The 25,788-nt window shown below is 41.9% G+C and overlaps 1 protein-coding gene across 5 annotated transcripts in view; it reads right to left on the bottom strand.

The window, feature by feature from the left end:
• The window catches only part of Cpsf6 (cleavage and polyadenylation specificity factor subunit 6), a 43,326-nt gene extending 17,617 nt beyond the window's left edge, over nucleotides 1-25,709 (bottom strand). For 2 of the 5 annotated variants that reach the window (XM_076195088.1, XM_076195091.1), the window contains exons 1-4: nucleotides 25,610-25,709; nucleotides 25,390-25,490; nucleotides 15,953-16,036; nucleotides 746-994 (exon numbers count right to left, since the gene is read on the bottom strand). In XM_076195088.1, coding sequence (XP_076051203.1) covers nucleotides 746-994; nucleotides 15,953-16,036; nucleotides 25,390-25,443 — 387 coding nt within the window. In that variant the 5' untranslated portion in view covers nucleotides 25,444-25,490; nucleotides 25,610-25,709. Of the gene's footprint in view, nucleotides 1-745; nucleotides 995-1,480; nucleotides 3,263-15,952; nucleotides 16,037-25,389; nucleotides 25,491-25,609 lie in introns of those variants that run through there. The other 3 variants (XM_076195089.1, XM_076195092.1, XM_076195090.1) reach the window with 3 other exon arrangements.
• Nucleotides 25,710-25,788: the final 79 nt, after the last annotated feature.

Here is a 25,788-nt window from a genome sequence, read left to right as displayed (position 1 = left end):
TCAATCATACAAAAACTACATGGGCATCATGAGGCATGTGTGGGTGTACAAGGGTACGCGGAGATCACTCAGCTACAACTACAAAATAAATACGATCAAGATGCTGACATCCCTGTAAACCCACTTGAGCCTCATGACACCTACGTAGGCTTCATCAAATCAATGAGATTGATACTGAACAGTACCCCCAACACCTCATCAGTCCTCGTCCTCGAAAAACGTAGGCGGGCAAAAAAAAGTGCCTAAATTTTCAGACGAGCATTTTTTTTGTAATGTTGGAATTGAATCAGAATGCACTAAAAAGAGACATCTTTTATCTTTATCTCTAGCTGTGTCTTACTAGAGCCCAAGCAGCAGTAAAGCCCTAGAAGGAGGTAGGCTTACTCGATGAATATACCAAGATGCTCAGCTTCATTCTGCGGCAAACATCGTCATTGAGGTGCTGCACAAAATTTGAACTTTGAATTTTTGTAGGTGCATGCATTTTAGCACTCCTCCTTTCAAATTTAGGCACGTTATGGTGCAAAAATGCTGCCTGCCTTAAAAGACGAGATGCACCGACTCACCGAGGCATCTCTCCCCCTCAATGCACTCACCCACTAACCTAGTTACCATGTGCAACTTTGACTCACTTGGGGCAGACAGTGGCTCCATGCACAAAACCCCATGACAGCTACTCACCCAAGTCAAGTTGCCCACGTACAGACAGTGGCTCCATGCACAAAACTCTGAGACGGCTACTCACCCAGGTCAAGTTGCCCACATACAACTGGTACTTTCTTCCAGAGTGTGGGACAGGTCCGTTAAACACCACCCTCTCCTCGGAACTTGATGCTCTGCCGCGGCCTCCCTTGGACGAAGAACGTCCCGAGGGAGCCCCGCCGTTGCGGTCTGACCCCGTGGGTGCTGGGGAGTGTCCTTCTCGATCCCGGTCACCGCCTCCACCTCCGCCCGTGAGAACGTCGTCGTACAGGTCGCCCTCTCCAAAGTCGTCCTAAGTAATTAAGCATGGGATGTCTGTAAGCTACCAGCTTCAGTCTCTGCACCTAACCTAACCTAACCTAATTTTGCCTACCAGTGCTGCTTTGACAAAGAAAATATATATAATAAAAATGTATATTATCGAACTTTAAAACGGGCTCACATAATGTCTCGGGCCGACAAATTTTATGCTTTCTGGCTTGCAATTTGTTAAGCTATAACTTGATCAAAAAATCAATGGCCATTTTTGTTGTGAATTTCTTGTACACAAGTACATATGTAATATATCATATATATACACACACATAGATACACATGGTATATACATGTACATATATGCATATGCACAGTTTTGTGTGACAAAACAAATTTTCAACTTGTTATTAAGACATTTCAGGAGAACCAAGAAACTTTTGTACCAGCCCGAGATTTCAAGATGTCTATTTGACCGAATGGTGAGCCGAGCCTAAGACTGACGACGTCAAGACAGGAGCCTTACCGGGAAAGTTTCTGCATCCGAGCAGGGGGGACTCGCGTCTGCCATTACCCAGGCCAACGCGTCTTGTGCGTCCACACACGTGAATACGTCCGCACGCACACGCACACACACAAACAAGAACACACAAAGTTATAGATGATGGGACAAAGGAGATGAGGGAGGGAGGGAGGGTGGGATGGAATGTACGACTATGAATGAGGAAGGATTCACGTGGGCAGCTCCTCCAATGCAGCTGCCAGAGGCAAAGGACGGACGTGAAGAGGACGACGACCAGTCAACGGTTTTCATACAAATGTGGCTTGACAATGTTAAACGTTGTACAAAGCAAGTCACCAAACATGTTTTTAACTTCTATAAATGACTCACAAGTACATATATGTATGCATGTGTGTGTATGTAAGCAAATAATATTATAAGGAACCTTAACAAACCAGTAAGCCAGACCAGTGCCTGGTAAAGAACTGCCGCACCCAAAGATAATATTATTCTCCTTGGCTAAAGCCCATTTTGAGCCCACAAGGCTCTTGGCAGCCAATCTTGCTCCTGGACTGGCTCCAGTTGGCCAAGTACAGTATCGTCATCAGCGTTCGCCAAAAGAAAACCCAGGCGGCATCACTGGGATGAATGAATTGTATCTAGTTCCTCAAAACTAGTTACTACTTAGCGCTGATCCACCATCAGCATCATCATCTCTTGTTCCATTTTGCTCGGGGCAACTCTGAATTAGATTGACATATGTCATCAATGGCAATTCTATTCAGGTATTACAATGACAAAAGTCCGTCGAGGCTTCGTACCACCTTCACCACTAGCTACAAGTTGGAATTAATTCTCCGTAAAATTAATTTAGGATGGCAGTTAGCAATCGACTTAGTTCCATGGGAGTTAGATCAACTTCCAAGTTAGAGAATTTTAGAGCTCCTTTAGCTCAGCTGTAGAGCTTTGGCCTAGCGTCACGCAAGGCCCCGATTCAAACCTCAGGGCCATGACAATTATTTGACGTACACTGTCAATGGCCATTCTATTCAGAGAGAGCAGCAATTTGCAAACTTCCCGACTGCAGACGACATTTCATGGTTTCCGACAACCCCTGCACTCTGCCTCGGTTAAAGGGTAAAGGTCTTCCCTTTAATCGTACACACAATGGTGACCAAAGACTTTCACTGCAAGGCAATTTTATTATGCGAGGTCCTGTTTGTGGGTTAAAACCGATCCTCACTGGCCTGCAGACAGCGATAGCAACCTACCCTCTCCCCATACTTTGGTTTCCATCAGTCGGTTCTAAATGTAGAGATAAATATCCCGTGTTTAAGGATTGGTATAATATAATTCTAGTTTGTAACCATTTTGTAAATGGGTGTGTGCTTTCACTTTACCAATCCCCTTATACGAGAAGATGAGGGGGAGTATGGGCATGGTTATATACATATATCGTTATCATTCTTCATCTACCTCTAATAAGAAATGAGAGGGAGAAAAAAAAAAAAAAAAAAATCATCATCATATCTGCAGATTTTGAGAGTTCAGCCAAAACCATTAGTGTATTGATCATAAACAGAACACTACAGGCAGACTTGTCCAGGCACATTGAGATAAAGTGGCAGATTCCTCTTTCTGGCAACCAAGGAATACAGTTGGTGTCGGCTATCCGATCAAGCAACCAATCAATCAAGTACCGAGATATCCTGGGCTTTCCTGGTCAATTCAATAAAAGTCACCACATGCTGCCATTCATGATGAGTGCCCTCCTCCTCTGGGCCAATTAACGAGTACTAAATGTAACGGTGGTATTCTTTAAAATATAAATATATATAATATATATATATATATATATATATATATATATATATACAACCACTCCTTGTTTAACGACGACAATTGGGACCAGCATCACCGTTGTTAACCGAATGGGTCATTAAGTGAAAGTGTATACATATACGTACATGTATTGTATGTACAATGTCCAGCAATACATGTACAGTAGAAGCCCAATTTAACGAACTAATTCAGCCAAGGTCCAGTCCGCTAAATTGAGCAAGTGAGTGTTGGTGTAACAGTGTTGCCAGAGCAGATTATAAAAATTATACGTACCTAAAAATTCTCTACTGTACACACACACACATACAGTATATATATTATTGTAAGTGAATTATAGGCAGCACAATCGTGAAATGCAAACGAACAGCAACGTGCAGTAATTTGTTGCAACGTGTGGGTGTCGTGTAACAATGATATGAGCTGTCTGTGAATTTCGCGGAATATTAGTCATAGCTTCGTGTTCAGTTCGATATACATAATTCTAGCAATTAATAGGACTGGGCAGTTGGTTTTTGGATAGTGAGCGTTATTGTTGTGTTGTTGCAGAAAACGTAGTTCATTGTTATAGAAGTGTTTTTCGTGGTGATTACTCTCGCATACTGATTTTGAATTTTTCCATCAACTTACTGTTTCATTATTTTGTTTTCCTATTATACTGTCTATTTCTACTTTAATATATTTCTGCTACAATTATACTTTATACATATACTGAATTATATATTATTGTATATATATTGTAGTACGTATATATATATCCTTAAAAGTGGCAGTTTGCCGACAAGATTGACGAGATAAACACCATACGAGGACGGAGCCTTTATTTGTACGACGTGTCGCTTATTACAGCTTTTTCAAGTACAAGTTGAGACACAAATGCTTATTTAATCTCAAGCATTTGTATCTCAACTTGTACTTGAAAAAGCTGTAATAAGCGAAACGTCGCACAAATAAAGGCTCCGTCCTCATAAATTTTTCCTTGACTCCACCACCACAATCTGGTAACATTGGACTCTGAGACACACATGTGGCCAGTTGACGGAAAATGCTCAACTTAGCTTACCATTCCCGCTAAATTGAGCTATTTCCGTAGACGCGCGTCTGGCCAGCTAGCGGAAAATGGTCAACTTAGCAGACCATTTCCGCTAAGTTGAGCATTTTCGTTATTGCTATTTGCAGTTTGCTAATTTGAACTTCCGCTAAATTGAGATTCGTTAAATCGGGCTTCTACTGTATCTTTATTTTCATGTATTTTCCCTCTTTTATACAGTACATTAAAGCTTTATTTACTGTTTTGATAGTACAGAAAGCCCTCAAATAATGCGGTGGTTAGGTTCCTGAAATTACCGTGTATGACCAAATCCGCGTATGCTGACATTCCATATTAATACCGGGGTATTTTTTTTAGTTTCGACCATAGGCGCAACATAGCAATAGAAAATTAATTATTAATTTTGTAAATTAAAATGTATCAACGAAATATGCAATTTTATGGGTGGAAATGAAAATAAAAAATACCTTGCTACAAGCAAATATGCTAATGAACAAAGTCGGTAGCATAGAATCGGGACGCCATCTTGTCCTTTGTCAATTGACAGACTCGGTACTTCCGATAGTACCTCGCCAGGTACATTTTCTTGAAGGAATGGTATGGAGCGAAGATACATGCATTCCTTCAAGCTGCATAAACTTTGTATACCCCGAAAGCTGAGAGAGTGGTTGAAAAGCCCGCCAACGTCTCTCACGACGACGACAACGAGGACGAGCCGGATGACATTTAATTTGCATGTAATGTAATATATACATTACATATATATATATATATATATATATATATATATATATATATATACACATATATATATATATACATATATATATATATATATATATATATATATACACACATATATATTATATATATATATATACACATACATATTATATATACATATATATATATATATATACACACATACTGTATATATATATATATTCTCTTGTAAACAAACAAGGTTGAAGGCTAAAGAAGATACACACACACACACATATATATATATATATATATATTATATATATATATATTTCCTTATATAAATCCCTGGAAGGAAAAAGTTTATATAAGGAAAGAATTTTTTTTCAAGAATACCACCATAAGAATCTTACAGTGGTATTCTTAAAAATTCTTTCTTTATATAAACCTTTCCCTTCCAAGGATTTATACAAGATTTATACAAGGAAAGAATTTTCTTTTTTTAATAAATACCATCGTAAGTTCTTTGCTGACTGAGGGATGTGGTAAAATGAAAATGGCTGGAGCTGTGGGCAAGTGGCAACTTAGTGTTTCACGTCTTTCCGTCAACCAGCTCTCTCAGCATTCCTACAGTCCATAATTGGCTCCGTGCAGACCTTCCCTCTAAAACCACCAATGAAGGGAGTTCACACCTTGGGAATTGTTTTGAAAAGTGAAGGGGGCATATGCAGACTTTAAGACAGGCACTGTTGCCCTAGGCGAGTTCTACATTTTTTACTTTGACGTTTGTGTTGCGTTACAAGTACAGAAGCAATTAGCAGGAATACGTAGAGTGCAGATGTCAACTCTCTTGGTATAAAACGGAGATCGATATTGTGTTGAACTTATGTCGGATGGGTTTTACAAACAAGCGCCTCATAGATGATCCTCTCTAGAGAATCTCGGCAAGTACCAACCATTCCCGTGCGGAGTGGAAGTAAAGCATAACAGAAGAGCACATTTGAATGAAAACCTTACCTGGTGTGGCCGACCCGTCCACCATGGGTCACATGCTCGGGTCACCCTGCACGGCCGCCTCTGCCTCCACGTGCATCTCCTCTTACTACTGATAGAACGGGAAGGATACGGGAAGGAGGGCGAAGGAAACACAAGGAAGGTTCCTGGGGTCATGCAGAACCGTCAAACACTAGACTACCTTACCCGCTCTCCTCTTGGCTCCCGGCTACGACTAGAGGCTTGATGCCCAGTTTCACCTTTCCTGGTACGTCTGCATTGGGATAAACAAATACCCAAATACACACACACAAACACGCACACGTGCACACGGGGATAGAGGACCTACTGGGCTGGATGATGTTTAAAACTGGGAAAGGGTAGGAGAGGGAGTGTCGAGGAGGTTAAGGAAAGGGATCTGTCGAAAGAATGCGGCACTCACACCTTAAAGGGATGGACACTGATGCAGCCACACTACCGTCACACCTGTACACCTACGCACACGGCTGTTGGTCTGCGTGCCGGAGAAACACGCCTTGTTGTCTGTCCATAGTACAATCGTGCCCAGAGCAAAACAAAGTTCAAATCTTAGGTTATAATTGACCCATGAATCGTTAACCCTTGCAATTCTAGATTCTGTTCAGGACGGCACAGGACAACTTTGCTTCGTGGATGACGGGTGGGTCAAAGCTGTCCAGACTCCCCCCCCGCCCCTATACTCAGCAACCCTCGTCCCTTCGTCCACGCAACAAAGTTCTCCGGCACTTGTCGGCCAGAACAAAATCGCACAAGGACATAGCTACGGTCCAAACCAGGATGATGTTTTCAGAGAGTACGGCCCAAACGTAAAAATGCATCGAGTACATATGAAAACAATCCTACAGGTAAGGATCGGGGAAGAACCATTTAGCTGGGTTCCTAAGCTACTGCCGCACTGCACATGTAGCTCTCACGTTGGGACACATGACTTGTTAACAAACTGCGTCCACTTAGTAATAGGCAGAATACGAGATTCTTGTGGGGTTCCGTCCATTTCTAAGGCAAACATTGCTCTACAATTCATGCCACACAGCTAACATTTCTATGTTGTTCCACAAAGCAGTGCATCTGTACAGAAACTATCTTACTATCTTTGATATGCTTCGTCTTTTCCAGCTACCACATCTTTAGGATACTCTTGCACGCGACATTTAAGTCTTCTTTGTCAACCACGTCCACTCCTTTCACAGTTACGAAGACAGCTGCAATGTCACTCATTCTTCTTCTTGCAATTCCAGCTTGTGTGTTCGGTCAGCTACAATGTGAACCGTTCTGATCACGGCTTTCTATCATTTTTCCTTCCATGTTCAGAACAAACCACAGCATTTAATTCCAACCTGGAGCGTAACACATTTTTTCGCAAGTTTTCCTTCATCATTTGGTAATAAAACGATGTTTACGCTCATCAACATTGTCTACCTTGTAATTTTAAGCAGTTTAATGGTGGTCCCCTCTTCGTCTGACCCACTTATCTTCATTAGCATTTGCGTTCCTTTTCTGGCTCCGTACGTATCTCCTGACCAGACTTTCCCAAAACAACTTGCAGTCGTTCTCATTTTTACTCGTCACAATCTTGGGCATAATCTGGAAATAGATTGGGAAAACTATCATTCCGTTTGTGACGTCATTACTTCCCGCCAACGTCCCATCGTCGTCCGCAAGCGTCCTCAAGACTCTGCTCTAGCCCGATGATTATTCACCTACAAACTTCTTCCATTTGAAACATCCTTTTTTCTTGGACTCCAAGTCATCTGCCTAGATCTTCCTTTTGTCCTAATAACTTGTGGCCAATTGTCTTGCACAGCTTGGTCAAGGACACTGGGGGGTCCTCATCGTTTCTAAGGGTATTCAGGCACATGTTTGCTCATTTCAGATCTTTGGATAGTAGTTTCCCTTCATCCATTATTGGTTCATGTATTTCATCCCCAGCAAAGTTTGAGTCCCAATTTCAGGTCCCATCAGATGCCAGGTTTTTTCTTGCACGTAAGAGCCTTCAGCAATTTTTCTACTTTTCACCATTGTAAAAAAAAAAAAAAATCCTTTCTTACATCCGTGTATACATTTCTGGGTTTTCTCGCAACTGCCTTTTGATCTATTTTTCTCTTTTTCTTTAATGACATTTGCTGCATCAGTCCTACAGATTTGCCTCCCGCTTGGTACACATTATTTTCACTTTGTAAACATTTACACTCCATCTCTTCCATATTTCCCTTTCCTCAGAATTCCCTTCAATCTGCCACCTGAAGGAATTTCCTCGGTTCTACGAATCCAGAAGCGTATCTTCCTCGTATAGAACCTTCTCCTCGACTCTGTGCCATATACGATCTAAGTACGTGGGTCATTCTTTCTCTACAAGACACAGGTATTTCAAGGATTCTACCGAATCTGGTTCTTTCGATTGCAGCAAATCCATTCTTGCCGGCACGTGTCTTGGACTTTTGATGCATCTTTACCTAGCTGCACCGTTACATCGATTCGTATTCAACCGTTAATTTCCACGTGATCCTTCGTGCCAGCCTGGTCAGTGGTTCGATCCCTACCTGAAGTTTGCTGGTGTTCCCGCCCTGACAATCTCTCAAAACGGCCCAGTCAGCCTCCCATCACGTCATCATCCTGCTTCGGGAAATCCCAGGTGCGGGGCAGTGCCGCCAGGCCGACAACACCTTCCTGGAGTGTCGGCAAGCACGAACACAACCGACGACCAACCACAGAGGGGCTGCGGCAGCAGCGGCAACACGCTACACCTGGAACAACTCTTGAACACCGGCAAAACAGATACGTCTAATATTAACAATCTCCCGCGAGAAGCTGAATCACTCTGCCGTGGCCACCCCAATACAACAAAAGACAACAAGTCAGACGGTTTGTTTCCATTTGTCCAGACAGCTCTAGCTGTGATAGATACTGCAGACAGACAGAGGTCACCAAGAACAACACAGGACATTTCTCATTAAAACAGGACAGATAATAACAACAACAGCATACCCCTCCCTCTACCCCTCCAATTGGAGGTTTTTTCATCATCACTTAACACTAACAAAAGTCCAAGCAGCACAACTAAAGGGCCGTGTGTTCTTCCTGCTGCAGATACATAAGGACAACCATGACACAAATGCAGCGAGGGAGGGCCCCGACACATGCAAGACATCAATTAAAGAGTTAAATGGAGAGAAAAATAATCTAACATTAAAATAACTAACCACAATTATCAATACAACCACAGAAGTGATGATACAATTCCTGAGTACATTCCCGTGGTAATACAACTAATGCATCAATAATACAACTAGACCATCTTCGTGGTATTTGGAAGCAAGAACTCAGATGTTCGTGGCATGATCATACAATAATAGTCATAAAGTGGTAACTGCATATAGATATAGAATATATTCATATAGATAATATATCTGTAAACCTAGTTCCAACACTTCTTCGTGGAGCAGAAGCAGCGACAGCAGCAGCAGCAGCCACGTGGCAAAAACGACCAATTCTACCGTCTGTAACCAAATGATATTGTCAACCGCTGCTGTTGCTGGTCGGTTGCTTCTGCCACCTGCCGACCTTCCCCTTAACTTACAAGCCGCACGTCTCTCTCTCCAGTCTAAGGCACATTAGTTCCAGTGTGATGTCTGACTAACAGATACAAGGATCCCCAAGGAGGGGGAAATATACGAGGCACCATGTCGTGTTAGACAAAATTGACAAATACCCGTAATTGGGGGAGAGACCCGAGGTTTGCAAGTCCGTGGGATGGCGACTTGTACATACGCTATTTACATTGTGGAAAAAAAAGGAGAAAATAAACAAGCAGACAACATGATTTTGACTTCTGCGATTCACCAGCTCTGCAAGAAATCAGACATTAGGCCTGACATGGTCCTCCAAGAGGACCAAGTGGAGCCAGTTTAAAGGGACTGCCTGCCCCCCCCGCCCCCAAACAGTCGTTCACCGTCTCTCTCTTACGATTAAGAGCCCCTGGGAATAACGCACTACAGAGGCAGTCACAGGAGGAGAACTATGTTCTTAACAAAATCAGAAAAAAGAAAAACAAAAAAAGTCATAAGGTTCTTCGGCACCTGGCGACCAGTGGCCACTCAGGAAACCCTGCCGAGAGCAGCTGCTCTCCGCAGCCACCTCCACGTGTGTGTATGTGCGTGCACGGTGCATCCAGGTCATTCCGACCCTGTAGTCCATCATCATTACATGGTCGGTCCATTTGCAATACCAACACTCAATAATTTTTTCCCCAGATTACTGCTGCCATGCATTTCCATTTCGTTAATTAAGGGGAACAACATAGTTAACATAATAGATATAAGGCAACAATTAAACATAGTGTGTTACTTCCATCACATCATTACTTCTTGCAAGAGAAATGGCCTCTATCAGTCCCATCATTCGTGAAGACTACAATAGCAACTCTTTAGGATGTAGGGCAGGGCAGGGAATCAAGCCAGTCATCGCTGCCCACCAATCAAATTACTGATGATTGTCACCCTGGCAGAGGAAATTAACCAATGCATATACACAAAGTATGATGCATATTTCAAACAAGGTTGAGAATGCAACAAAAACAACAACCTTGACGTAACGTCAACTACCCCATTTTGTGCATTAAACACGAAACCACAATATGGAGGTGCCAATTTAATATGTATAACTTTTGTTTTGGCCGTCATGGCAGCAGCAATAACAATGGTATCCTTAACAAGTCATTATATTTATGGTCCAGTGGCGGGTAGGACCTCCACCTCCCTTGGCTTAGAGGGACCTGGGCACTTTGCGCAAGCACACACACACACACACGCCAGTGATTAGAGTAAATCTCCTCCGACCTTTCCCCCTCCCCCAAAGATATTAACACGAATGGCACAGGTTCAGCATGTGCAACAAGTGATGCCTATAATCGTACAAGAAGGGAACATCCATCCTTGCTGGCAAATCCATATTAAAACTCTAGGTGTGTTTTGATGAACTACATAACACTCCTACATATAAAAAATGTACTAATAAGTGTGTTCTGCCGTTTGTGCCTATTGGCAGTGCCTTGCCGTCTGCCTGTGGTCACCTAATTTTGGCGAACCGAAGGCATTCACATAGAGATAGCATCCAATTCCATTTATCGGAAAAATAAAACGAGAGGGGGGAAAATCTAATAAGGGAGGCTTCACAGCTTAACACCCATCTAGCAAACCAGCCTCACAGCTTATGCAACAACTATGCATGTACAAAAGTCGTCAGGTTGTCACAACTGCCTCGTTATCACAATAGGACACAACCGTGGCTCACTTGCTGGCAACTGATTTTTTTTTTCGTCTTTTATTCCACCTGCCTGCCACCGTCATGGGGCCGTGGCCTCAACAAACCCACCGACCACTTGATCAATGGAAGCAAGGCTCTGGTATGTGCACCAATTCGCCGCCAAGCACCAGTCGGCCATCCCCTTGAGAGACGAAGAAACTCCCCTCCCAACAACTGCGGGAAAAGAAACCAAGCAACGACGCAAAAATGTCGAGGAACACTTGGTCTCCTCCATTCCCAGGAGGGAGAATTCCCGTGGATAAGTGGACGGCTACTCGGCAATTGGTGGCAAGTTGTCGCATTTACCATGGAGTGTGTCGCATGTGGTCTGCGACAAAACAATCACGAGCCAAAACACTACCATTGCACCAATCACAATGTCCAAAAAGACAGCGGCGGCAGAGGTGATGGGCAACTGCTGCCGCTATAAATCTATTGATGCCTGATGTAGTGAAATGAAAAGGACTGCCAACGACGGCAAAAGAAAATCACGCATATAATTCTACATTTCAAACTCAAACTTATTTAAAAAACTGGCCATGGGTCATTACACAGCGCATTAAGTAAAAGTATAGTTATAATCTGAAATGAACAGGGAAATTCACAACTATGATGTATTATTATTATTCTATCATTCGGAAAACTGGCTCCCACCTGGTTGGGCTCTATAATCATCAAAACAATGACGGGCAAACCCGTACGTAACAGTATTGAACACACATATTGTAAACAGTGCATCTGTGGTTCAACAGTGGACCAATAATTGAACTAAGTGCAAAAAAGCATCAATTTACGTTTGTAGCTGAGAAATATGTGAAAAATATTATAAATAAATAAATAATGATAATAATAATAATAATGCCTAGGTGGCGAAAGATGTCTTTAAAGAGTGCATGAAAAATCTGTACGATTACATACATTCTATTATATATAGACATTTCTCGTTCATGTGCGTACTAAATGACGAACATCTTTGTTCGTATTTTTCAACTTCAGTACCTCTCCATGCTGAAATTGCCAGCCACAAGAAAAATGTAATATGGGCAGGAGAAGGTTACATTCCTCACCGTTATTTTTATGTCTTCTGTACCAAGAACCATCCTTATTCGAGTCCTCTATCTTCAGTTCGTGCCCCCACCTACTTCTGCCGTACCTTCTCTCCGCCTAGTCTGCTTTTGTCCTAACACGGATTTTGCATCCCCCATGCCCATCCTCCCCCCCCACTTCCATCTTCAATCACCTTTGCCATTCTGTTCCTCGTTCTATTCTTCTACCGGCAACAAATACGATTCTTTTTCTAACGTAATCAATTCCCGTGACCAAGGTGACATGTCATTCTGGTCCGTCCAAACTTAAAATGGACGCATCTCACCCCTATACAACCATCTCCTTAGATTCTCGTAACTTCAACCTCCTCCTAGTAACTTGTGCATATTTCATTCAGAGCACCTGGTCCACACATTGTCCTTCCATCTTCAGGTTACTTTGTATAATTGATGTATTTAAAAATCGGAATAAATTATGTTTGTATACAGAAGCACAGAAATCAGTCCCATATAACAAGTCTCGATTCTTTGGCCCCCTACCACAACAATTTCAGTTACACAAGTTGTGTGTGGTACTTCATATACTACCACGAATTGTGATGCCTGATATTATTGTACAAGAATATACGAATGCATCCTTTTCAGACATTCCCGAATAGTATTTTCACCCCATTTAACTTGCACTGCTCACTCCATGCAACAAATCCCTTGCATATTTGAGAGTCGCCGTACGTACGGGTCACACTCTAGGGAACCTTGACTTCTACATAATTGCAAGAATAATTAATTCAAGCACTCCACAAGGTCGTACGTAATTGGCCGTTCCCGATAAGTCTATCAAAAGGAACACCACCTGAGGACGTAATCTTTATTGGTATGACATGTCATTTGTTGCAGCTTTATCGAGCACAAGATACTTGATAAAGTACACGTAGTTGATCAAGCTGTAACCTGTGAAATGACGTACTAACAAACACTCCATCCCCGTATCATATTTCTTCCAACAAGTTTAAAAAGGTACAAATACTGTTAAATTACAAATGTGGTTCTTGATAAAAATCTAGGACGTTCTCCACGCCGGCCACCCGCCCAGGACCTAGATGATCCCGTCCACGGTGAGGAAGTAACCCAGCCTCCGCCATTTCCCTCAGAAAAACCTCCTCCCTGAAAAGTACACACAACCACCACCCCATGCGTACACACACGAACTTGCTTGACTATATATATACGTTTGTATGTAAAACATGAATGTCAACTGGATTTGTGCCCAATTCAAGCCAAACACATGTCCTCCTTATACAAAAATATATAATGGAGAGCCTACTAACTTGTATACAAAAGTGCACATAACATGTTGGCAAGGATTTACATGTTTAATACATCCAGAACAATTTAATGTTATTATAAAACACAGCAGCACTTTTGGCCAAAAGCCTAAAAACGCCTAGAAAAGCATAGTGTCCTAATAAACCTGATTTTCATTATTAATGTAAAGAAACCTGATTTATCTGTTTAGCTTAAATGAAAAAAGTATAAAAAAAAAATAAAAAAAAAGTAAGTCTACAAAACTGGCCAGCAAGGATGGGCAGAATAGCAATAGATATATGCATGTGCAAGTGCATGTGTATATATATTACATATAAATCAAATATACATGTATATATACATATAATTCATTATACATATACTATACACATATATGTATCACATCTGTACACACGCATACAAATTACATATACATCACATACGGTAAAACCTCGTTTCATTACTAATGGTCTACATTATAGATAAGTTCTACTTCAGACATGAAAAATGAGGTAGTAGTAGTAGTAGGATTAGTTGCAACGGTAGTAGTAGTCCAGACCAAATTACAAGACCAAATTATTTTTGGTTCCAAGTACATACTGCATCAAGATTTCTCATCAACATTACATATACATGATCAAATTGTATATCTCCATTACAGTTAAACCTAATTAAATCTATGGAATAACGAGTTATGTAAATATTTCAATTACTCCATATACTCTAAAATAAATCTGAACTTATTCTCAACAAGAAAAAGCTCGAAACGTTCAGCCACGATCTAGACCCTCAGGAGTAAAGCAATTGCGATTTATTCCATCAGTGACCAAATACAATCTGATGTAAAACCCCTCAACAATGACTAATAAAAATTCTTCTTTAAAATGTACATCTTTTACACCATTCACAATAATGTATCATATGGACTGTTGAATTTGTACTGTGCAACTTCAACGCATTTTTCTCTGAAAACTACTTCTATTTATTGCATTATATCATAGGCAGTACCTTTTACATTTACACTAGATAAACTGAATTACTGATGGTAGATGGATAACCATTGGAAAGTGGGGTATGACCCGACCAGAGATGTGGGAACAACACAATTCAATCAACAGTGTCATCTTAGTGCAACTTTAAATGTAAAAATGTTGCCAACAATGGTCGGCAACTGCCCACGGGTCCTTCCGTAGACCTGGGACCCAACAAAGACACTTTGGACTATGGCCTGTGTTGTGTTTGTGGGAGAAAAGGCGGGAGGCATAGTCAAAGTTAACGGAGAGCTATTTAGGTCACACTCCCATGTCAACACCATCAGGCTACCTACGCCTCCGAATGGGCGCGAGGCATATGCACACCCTGCTGGGCCCACAAAAGTTAACATCATTTGTGTGTATACAGTCCACGTTATCACTGCACTGGTTTCTCTGAAATGCCTTTTCAGATTTAGGATGCACATTTGATAAACTACTGTTACATGTGTTCTGTACAAGATGGAGTGCTTGCTACACTCTAATAGCAAACCACCTGACAGGTACGTTTTGAACTAACAGACCAAGTCCATTACTCAATATGTCTACTTCTGGAGAGTATGTTAATTGAATGTATATTACCTTAAAGTCATTTAATTGACATAGTTTGTTACCTAACACTAGCCTGTGTCAAGAACAACATACTTAAGTCCCTTAACTTTAGTGGTTAGGTAACAGCTACCATCACGCAGGGTATTTTTGACAGGTAGTACAAAGTTGACCAAAACTTTTAGGCATCCATGTTAAAAAATTATTGATGGGGTCAACTTTACACCAATGGTCAAAATTACTCCTCATGACGGTACACTTGCATGGAAAAAAAAAAAAAAAAAAAAAAAAAAAAGATAATAATAATAATAAAAAAAAGCCTATTCCCTTTCATACTTCCAGACCTTCCCATTTCCCTATCGTAATATAATCAAACAAGACCTCATCCTTAACAGTGAGGAGGCAAACACAATATCTCAAGCCCTGGGAAACAGAAAGAATCCTTAACCTTACAACTGCGACATACATCACACAATGAAGAGCACATACATGCAACGTACATCACACGACGGGAAAACTTTCCCGATTCAGGCACACTACACACGACTCCCATCTGTCCCAAAACGCCTCATTACTTTATGTAAAAATAGGGTACGGTAAGTGGATGGTTCGTTACTGTGTTTACTGCGATCCTCCTCACCTCCACAGCTATAATGCCTCCTCCAACTCGTTCAAACTCTTGCTCTCTGTCCCTCCGTCGCGACCACTGCTCGCCGCCTGCCGCCTGCGAGGGCCAAGATGCGCAACTTCATTACTACACCACGGCTGGACTAAGGTTAAAAATTAACTCTCATTTGTTTTTTCTTATATTTTCCCATGCAGCACTCGTTCATTTCACAACAAAAACTTTTACACAATACACACTTCTCATCCTCTTAAACCGCACATTGGAAGGAGAGGAACCAGAAAACCCAAGTGCACCGTTATCAGGTTGAACTGAGAACTGAAGACCAGAAACATTGGGTGGTCGAACTTCCAGCAAGGCCTGCACGTTGCGGGAGAACACGAGGAGGCACCAAGGCTGTGAGGAAGCCGGAGCAGCTTGGTGGGTGGTTTGACCAATGTGGGTCCTGTGGTGAGTTACGTTATAATCGGCATAATTCCATGAATACCAAAAGTGGCAAGGAGGACCTCTTCGATCACGAGTGGGCACCACCACAAGAATTGGCTCATTCCTGGACGGTCCACAACAACTGACGGGTTGGAGAGATTTTCCCTGTGTTGAAGAGGAAATCTCTGGTGAGCCTATATCATAACAGAGGTTCATCTCTTAACCAGCTCCCGCGACCCAACAACAGGTGCAATCTTCACACGGACTAAAGAGGAAAAAGAGCGACCGGGACACAAGTGCCCTGGGAGCAGAAGGGGCAAGGACGGTCATGGTCCAGCCACCTCGCCAGCCTTGCGTGTACCAGGTTGCCCGTAACCACCAAGTACTCTATTGGTGCATAGACTCTGCTCCCTCCGGCAATGGACAGAGGGTTAACTATAGCCACTACCGCTTTCAATAACAGCAGGAAGCAGACGTGGCATTACTCGAGAACAAAGAGCAAGGTGCCTTGGCCAGCAGAAAACATGTTGACTAAACACCGCAAATAACCTTGTGATTTTTCAACACCACTACCTTTGCAAATCACCAAAACCACTAGAGTTAAGGGGTAACTACACTGAGAAAATGTTATCAATACTTCTTTAATACAGCAAGAACCCATGGCAGGCTGAGAAATGCACAGGTTTAGGCACATTATAACAATTACATGATAGCCATCAACACCCATCTCCCCCTCCACGTGTTATGTACTAGTCATTAGTATTACAGTATCAAGTAAAAGCTACTGCCTTTGATATGGTGTCACCCTTTTTGTATTTCAGTCCAACTTAAAGAGGTTTTACTATATATACACATGTATATGAACTTTTACTCAAACGTTCATCCACATAATGCAATCATGTGTACGCATGTGCACACGCAGTTTGTGTATACACGCACAATTAAAGTGTGGATACATTATCTTTCACACACATGCACACAACTACCACATGATAGGTACTCCATTTTCAAAATGTATTTTAGCTTACAATTTTTACAATAAAAATTCCTCATTTTCAGACTTTTGGTCCCGGCTAAAACAGCAAACATAAAACCCAACAAAGGAAGAGGAGGAGCACAACCCAATAATTCATCTCCCTTAAAGTTGCGACACTTGTTCTTCTCGAGCAAGACAAAGTTTCAAAGTATTCCTAGAACTGCTAAACACGGAGACTTGTAGCTATTGTTTTCACAGGGCAGAACAATTCATATTACATCTATCATTATTACATCTATCATTGACATCTTCCCCCAAAAATTTGCTCGTTTCTGTGCAACAAAATCATAACACAGCTGGATTCACTGACACAGAACACAGGTGAAGAATGGCCCTCATAAATGCATAGTTAAGAATATCAATACTTTGAAAAGTCAAACCCAAAGGCTCACACATATTTTTGAGAACAATTACTCAGAAAAAGTTGGAGATGGTTGCACACTATAATCCTAGTCACATGCAAGCTTTCACTTGGGACATTTGTTTTAAGAGTTTTTCAAACTAAGCACAATGGAGTACCTGATGCACATTTCCATATATATACACACATATACCCCATGCACGTACACACAATTTTTTTCCCATCAACACGTTTTCTTCATCCTTAACGGCACCTCATAGTCATGAGGGTGGTCGGTCACAGCTTCTGGAGGATCGGAAGGTAACTCGCTACTCGCATGGGTCGTCTGCACTACTAATGCCCCAACAACTATGCATAATACATGGAGCTCCTACGGAGTGATCTATCCCCCTATCCCAAATGGATTGCGGCTGGTCACAGGAAAGCAACTGCCACTCAAAAAAAGAAATCTTTTAAGCTTTTCCTACACTCTGTTACCCGCCTTAACCACTTCTGTACAAATCAAGTTTTTGCATCCAGCATCAGCTGCCATATGTTCAATGCATGACACTACTCGCATTATAAAATGTAAGGGCACTGCTGCTGTATTACTTCTCATTTACTCTGAGTGAGAAACATACGAGTGATACAAAGAAAAAAATAAAATAATAATAATGATTACAATAACAATACATACATATACCAATGGCTATTTCCCCCCTAACAAGGGAGATAGCCTAAAAACAAAGGCATAAGATCCACTTCCACCCATTCAATAAGCACTGAAAATGTGATCAAACCAGTCCACAGAATCCAGGGTTAACTCATGTACAACTACAAAAAATATATAATCAAGATGCTGATGCCAGCATCCTCGTGTACTCAATTGCGCCTCATGACACCTACGCAGGCGTCATTGTACCGAAGTGGTTAAAAAACGGCACTAACACTGCAAAGGCCAACCCGTGGATGTATCGACATACAGAAGCCGTCAAACACTTTAGCTCATGCTAACCTACTCAAGTCTTACCCAAACAACACAATATCTTCCATGAGCGACCTCCGAGCCAATCTGGTGGCTGTTCATCAATAGATGTAGGTGTTGCACAAACAACCCTAGACTTAGCACTTCAAGTATGCCGAGAAACTTTCCCCTCGTGAAGACTCGCCATGCAAGTAGCACGTGTTCCAGCAGCAGAGACTACCGATTCAAGAGATTTTATCTTAACCTTCTTATCCTGTAGCTGTGACTACCATCCTCGTTATAGTGGAGACCATAAATGGTGAAGAGGAAGAGGAAGTAGTAATAGTAGTAGAAGAATGGAAATAAGAAAAATATAAAAGCAAATGTAAGCATACCCATACAAGCATACACACACACAGACACACACACACACACACGCACGCACAAAAGTACATCATTTCTAAACCACTATATAAAATATATACACATGTACACAAACACATACATATACATATATATAATGTTATGTCAATCGGTAGAGAAAACACAGTATATAATGAAATAATGGCTGATTGGAGGAAGGGATGCTTGCTTCACGCTGCTCTGTTCATACCAGGTCATATCCCGTTCCTGCAATGAATAATATCCACACTGTCAATGGGTCTTGGCGGAAGAAGACGTGGGCACTGCCCCTCTCAAAATCTTCTCGTCACACACGCTTGCATACCCACACACCCACGCTCACATCAACACGTCCACACAAAACTGTATATATGTATTCATTGCAAACAATGTACCTATGCAACATCAACACGTGTACAAAAGTGTACAAATAATACATATACACACATAATATACAGACACTCACACGTGCATTCATGTACACCATGTATGTATACATATGAATATATATATATATATGTATACATACATACACAAGTAATTCTCCGCATAGGTCAGTAATTATGTTTCCTGCTAGCTCGCTTGCATGCTTGGACACACACTTGCATTGAGACGGCACCTGCCTAATGCAGGTGGGATCTATCTTCCCCTCGGAAATCTCTCTCGGTACTGCGACACAAGGGCACCGTACCATCACGACTGCTTTCTTCACCATACGGAACTCAGTCAACTAGGGTTGCGGGGTTACACAAAAAACAAATTTGAAGTACCACATAATAGCAGTCCTCCCATAAACAACGGCAACAGCAGCAGCAGCAGCGAAAGTGGTGGTGATGGTTGGAGCTGGCATGATACCACCCGACAGGTAGTGCATTACTGAAAAATCTATATGTATACATATACACATTGTATATACACACACACATATATATATATATATATATATATATATATATATATATATACATACACACATTGAAGGAAATGCACCCCAGATTTTTTGGTAATAATATACTACCTGTCTGGTGGTAACACACCCAGCTCTGGTAACAGTCACTGATAGTGGTTGGTGTGTGTGTGTGTGTGGGGGGGGGGGGGGGGGACAGCAGTAAAGGAAACTTGAAGATTGAAAATGTGTAATAAGCATGCAAATGTGTGTGTGTGTGTAGGTGCAGACATATGCTTGTACATTCTGTAGAACAAAATGTCCCAGAAAGATCCTTTTCATCCATCCAACAGCTGCCATTTCGAGTACCCAAAGGGCAATTTTCCTGCAGCTAAAGTCAACAAGGCAAGCTTAACCTCCTTCAGTACGTGGCGGTGCCTCTTTCTTCATTCAGGCTACAACCAGGCAATCTTTCATAAATATCTGCACTGCCACCATTTCTTGGCCTGTTTTAGGGAATGTCCCCTTTGGGGCTACAGGGCGAAGGATGCCCAGTTTTATACACGTCCCATTTTTTGTCACCTTTTACGACTCAAATGGGAATACTTGGTGGCAGTATTTTTTTCCTCCATCACATGGTTCAGCAAAAATGAAAATTAATATTCAGGACAGTGCCAAGAGTGGGGGACAGCATAGCAATATAATAAAGTATCACAATTTCTCTATGTATAGATATTTCCTCTACCACGGACAAAATTATGTGTGGCTCTGGTCCATATAGACCCTACAGTATCAGCAGCCTGCTACTGAGCAGCTTTAACTCCACAATAACATGCAGCCAAACCCCAGATGAGGGGGGGGATGGAATGGGTGAGTGGATTTTATGTTTTTTTTTTCAGCTACCTCCCTTGTAAATGGGAGGAGAGCCGTTGGTGTGTATATATATACGTATATATATATATATATATATATATATATATATACATATATATACATACATACATTTACATACATATATATATATGTATACGTACATATACATACATTCATATACATATATATGTAAATTAATATATATATATATATATATATATATGTACGCCACCACTTTCGTTCTGGGGGCCATGTATTCATTTCACTCGGCCCTGCGGCAACCCTCTTGGTAGTAGAGGCATATCCTTCACACATAACCAATGCCTCATGGCAGCTCAATGGCACGTGATCTTCAGTCGAATTCAAGCTTGCAAACTAACAATCAACGTACAAGTTGAGAAAAACATACAGATGACTTGGCACCACAGCCAGATGCTTCAACAAGTTCTTGTCATTTTCTTGGGCAAGCAGATCTGATCAAAGCACAGAACTTTGGCCCTTTTCTGGAAGTTCTTGTCATTTTCTTGGGCAAGCAGATCTGATCAAAGCACAGAACTTTGGCCATTTTCTGGAAGTTCTTGGGGTTCTTCCCTCTGCACTTTCGTTCGGCCACATTTTCTCCAACCCTTTGAAAGACACGCCACAATTTTTTTCTGTCGGCACATGTTCTTGGGTAAGAGAAATCAATACTGTTCCACTAGCCTCTTTAATGTTTTGGCATCTTTACGAGACTACTTTCGGCCATCAAACTCACGTTCAGTTACGAGAAACCTCATCGCATTAATCACTCCGTGAAAGGGTAAGATAACCACCCTACACACCACCTCGTAAGTAATGCCCAGGCTTCAGAATCGCACCGATGACCGTGACCTCCCACAAACTCTGAACTTTTACCAAGTAGTTATTTTTCTCAGCCACTGCCATTCTGATTCAGCCAAAGGATGCCAACTGAAGGTTAGAATTGGAAGATGACATGGGCAAGGATCAAGTGCCATTCTCTCAATGGAACCTCTTCATACTCACGTTCCTCAGCACTGACGATTTGGTTTAACTTCCCAAACTCCCCTTATCAGGAGGCTAGGACGATGCCCCTTGTAGTGGTCTTTAATGAACCGTGACCTTGGTTCAACTCGCTGGTGGCAGGGTTTGAATCGCCATCATCTCGACCTTCGCCGCAAGTAACGACGCCCTAACCCGATTGGCCAGCAAGCATCCTTCTTCAGCACCTGCACAGAGGTCTTGGTCCTTTAATGTAAATCTTTCAAGAACTCGTAGACGCCACAGGGTAGTTCTCGTCTGCTGAGGAACATCCCCCGCCTATGTCTCCACAGCTAAAAGACAAGTGTCAGAGAGAAAGGTAGCACAGGAGAGGGTTGTTAGCTGCAGCAGCAGTAGTCATAGTAGTCATATCAGCAGCAGCGCCGACGGCACAAAGTGCCATCAGTAAAGGGGCCTGAAGCCCAGCGTTCTCCACACGTATTAATCTCCCACCCATCCACACCCGTAATAAATAAATAAATGCATAAATTAACATGTAAATAGACGCATAAACAAAAGAAATCAAACTTCAACGAAAACTGAGCCAGCCAGAACCTAGGAAATGTCTAATGTCTAAGAGAACCTTGGCATTCCGTTAAAAATGGTACAAGTACACGAGCACAATAAAGAATGCATTCAAGGGTGAGAGAATTTGATTCCCTACCCCGCCCTGAGATCACTGCAACCTCGGCACCTGCAAGACAAAGACGTTAAGATATATCTGTTGCCAAGACCTCCGGTCCCCTTCTCCTACAAAGTTCTTCAAACCCTCTTCGACAGAAGAATCTTCGGTTCCTAGTCTCGTATGGCAGGTTCACCAACTCTACCTTCTGCAACAGGTTCTCTGACCCCATTTCTCCTACGTTGCGTAGCTATCCCTTTCTCTAGCCCTGTCAACAACATCTGACATACGCACATATGCACACATACTACACACATGTACACCATTTCTTCCTGGCAACTCCTGTGCAGTGTTATGTCTTATTTCTGTATTGACCCCTGGACTGTGATTATCTATGTAGTTCTACATTCTTCCTGCTACCTACCCGTCTATTTCATTGCATAAGCCCGCCTGTGGTTGGGTTGCTGACAATACGAAATAGTCCTTACCTACGACTGGTTCACAAATATGCTCTGCTTGAGGATACATAAGACATGCCCCCCAATTTTCTAAACTGTACCCAAAGAACCCGTTCCATACGGCCAATATCTCGCTCCAGCTGTGCATGCAATTCTTGGTATCTAAGGGAACAACTTGCACCTGTTGGGGGTTACGATCAACAAAAACTTCTTCCAACAGGTAACCAACCCCCTGCCCTACTATCCGCAACTAGGCCACAATTGTCACCAAATCAAACTAACAGGAACAAATCAATCCACAATTTAGATACTGTGAGATACAGACAGGACACCATAAGTGTACCTCCCCTTTCCGTACTATACAAGGTAAATATACCTTAATCTCTCTTGAAGAAAACGTAGAAGGGAACGGCTCTCAAACAAGGACCTGCAGTGCAGAGAGAACGAGAACAACGTAGATCACAACTGACGCCATCGGGCTCGGCATTTGGTCTCCAGAACCACGTCAATCCAAAATCGCCGTTGCATTTTGGTGCTAAAAATCTCCGTCACAATGTTCCCTTCATTTAGAAATCCCAAGTTCTGAGATCTACTTTCGACAGCACGAAAACTTTAATATCACATCATATCTACCAAAGAAATGGTTTCGTGACCATTGTCACGTCTTCAGGTCCGCCACGAAGCAACTAAATCATGGCAGTTGGCAGGTGTGCTAACGATCCAGAAAGGGAACATTTTCTAGATTCTGAATAAAGAACTATTTGAACTTGGATATAGAACTGGGAGGCCTAAGACTTCGAACATTCAATGTCCTGCCTCAGATCTCTTGTAAGAGACCTACAGTTCCTGCCAACCATCGGACTGGCCTGCATATTGGACGGCCCTATAAACGCCAAGACAGAAGAGGTTACAATTAATCATTTTTTTTAAGCAGTCAAGACCCGACAGATCGGAGAATGCGGGATCAAACAAACCGCGCATGAATTCATCCAGAATCAACCGAACCCACATGGTCTTTCTCCCGAAATGCCCACATGTGAACTACCAATCCGAACCCAAGCATGAAGATACAATTTGTCGAACCCAATACTTAAAATATAATGCAACTGGCCATTTAGACCCACTATCAATTTGCCATGCTTCATCTTTGGACAACCTGTCAACTAGTAACCCCATCCCAGCAAAATTTGCAGCATAGTTACATCAAAACTGAGCGAGGAGATAAATGTTCACGTCCTGCTATGTAACAACGGCAATGAGTGCCAAACACGAACAAATACAATTAGTGAATAGGCCTTTGGCACTATGCCAACTGTCACTACGAGTACAACTGCACTTGAGCAGGTGTGGTTCACACTGGCAATCCAAGTAATTTGGACGAGATTTAAGGACGACTATTACACAACCGCAACTTATTCCAGTAACAACCCTGGTTATCTCTCCTACACTGAGGACATCCCATATTTGTGGCTCTTGACGACAGACAAAAACCACACAGTTCATGTCAAGTCCTCTCTCACGGCCAGGCCAACCCGACACAATATTTAATTCTGCCCAGGTTACCAGTCAGGGCTTCCTCCAAAAGGCTCCAAATTTAGATGCCATCATGCCGTTTGCTCCATTGAAAACCATGCCTTACAGAAAAAAGAGGGATAAAGAAAGAACAAATATTCCACAGGCACTGGGTGCCCCATAGGAATATTAATACAATCCCCAGAAAACCACAACAGAGGGACAACTTGGCCATACCCGTTTCGAGTACCCATCGTCATTTCAGAGTGCAACAGCTCAGTATCAAACAAGGTTATGAACATTCTAATCAAATTAAATACCATGCCTACTGCAGTCAGGTAAAGGCTATCCCTTGTTTCAGGGAAGATTTATAGAAATCATAAATGAATAAATCTCTCTGGGACCAATGATTTTATACTTTTACTTTAACTATTGGTAACTTTCCACCCTCCTAACAAGAGCACTGAAGACATTAGTGAATTTTATAGGGATGTCATTACAGGCAATGCTTTCCAATTCTACTGACATGAGATAAAATGTTATATAGAAAACAGTGGCATAAGACTGGCCCTATTTACCCCTATCTGCCTCAAGAAAAGGTCCTAAAGAAGTCAAAGAATATTACTCAGCATTCACAATAACACACCAAGTCCCTTACCATCCCAATGGAACGAAGAAATATGCCCTGTGCTAAATTATTAATTGATCCTGGCTGGCTCGGCCCATTCCACACCCCCACCCCTACTCCCACGTCTGCAGTACCCTACCCCACTCCACTACATTCTGCTTTGGCCCTACGTCTCCTTACGACCTCCATCTCCTTTACATAAAATCTATAACACTTTATATCAGCCAATAATTTATAGTGAATACTAAAACACAGGCTCTTTCTAACCTGTGTGAAGTCCTGTTCGACGTCGCCGTACAAATCAATATCAATGTCAGCCATGATGGCGTCTCCTTCACGGACGCCGATTGCCTCCGTCTCCTTCCTTCCTGTAAAGCAAGCTCTGCTTCATGTACCTCACAAAACAAATATTTAAAGTAGTCCTCTAGATGGTTCAATAGGTTTCCATATAAAAAATCTGTTGTGTCTTGAATTACGAATAGCTTACAACTTGTTTGCTATAAGATGATCAGAAATATGGCGCCGCGTAGCCTAGTGTTAATTGCTGTCTAATACTTTACGATTAGAATAGTTCATTGTCTATAGATATTGTTAGGAGGCATAATACTAACAGAAATTATTATTATTTTTTCTTTTATTTAACTATTGCATATTTATGTAAAGATG

This window comes from Oratosquilla oratoria, chromosome 12, assembly GCF_046742065.1.
Source record: "Oratosquilla oratoria isolate Oo_2021 chromosome 12, ASM4674206v1, whole genome shotgun sequence".
Taxonomy (NCBI): domain Eukaryota; kingdom Metazoa; phylum Arthropoda; class Malacostraca; order Stomatopoda; family Squillidae; genus Oratosquilla; species Oratosquilla oratoria.
Note: the sequence above shows the minus strand (reverse complement) of the source record. Positions and strands in the feature narration are given on the sequence as shown.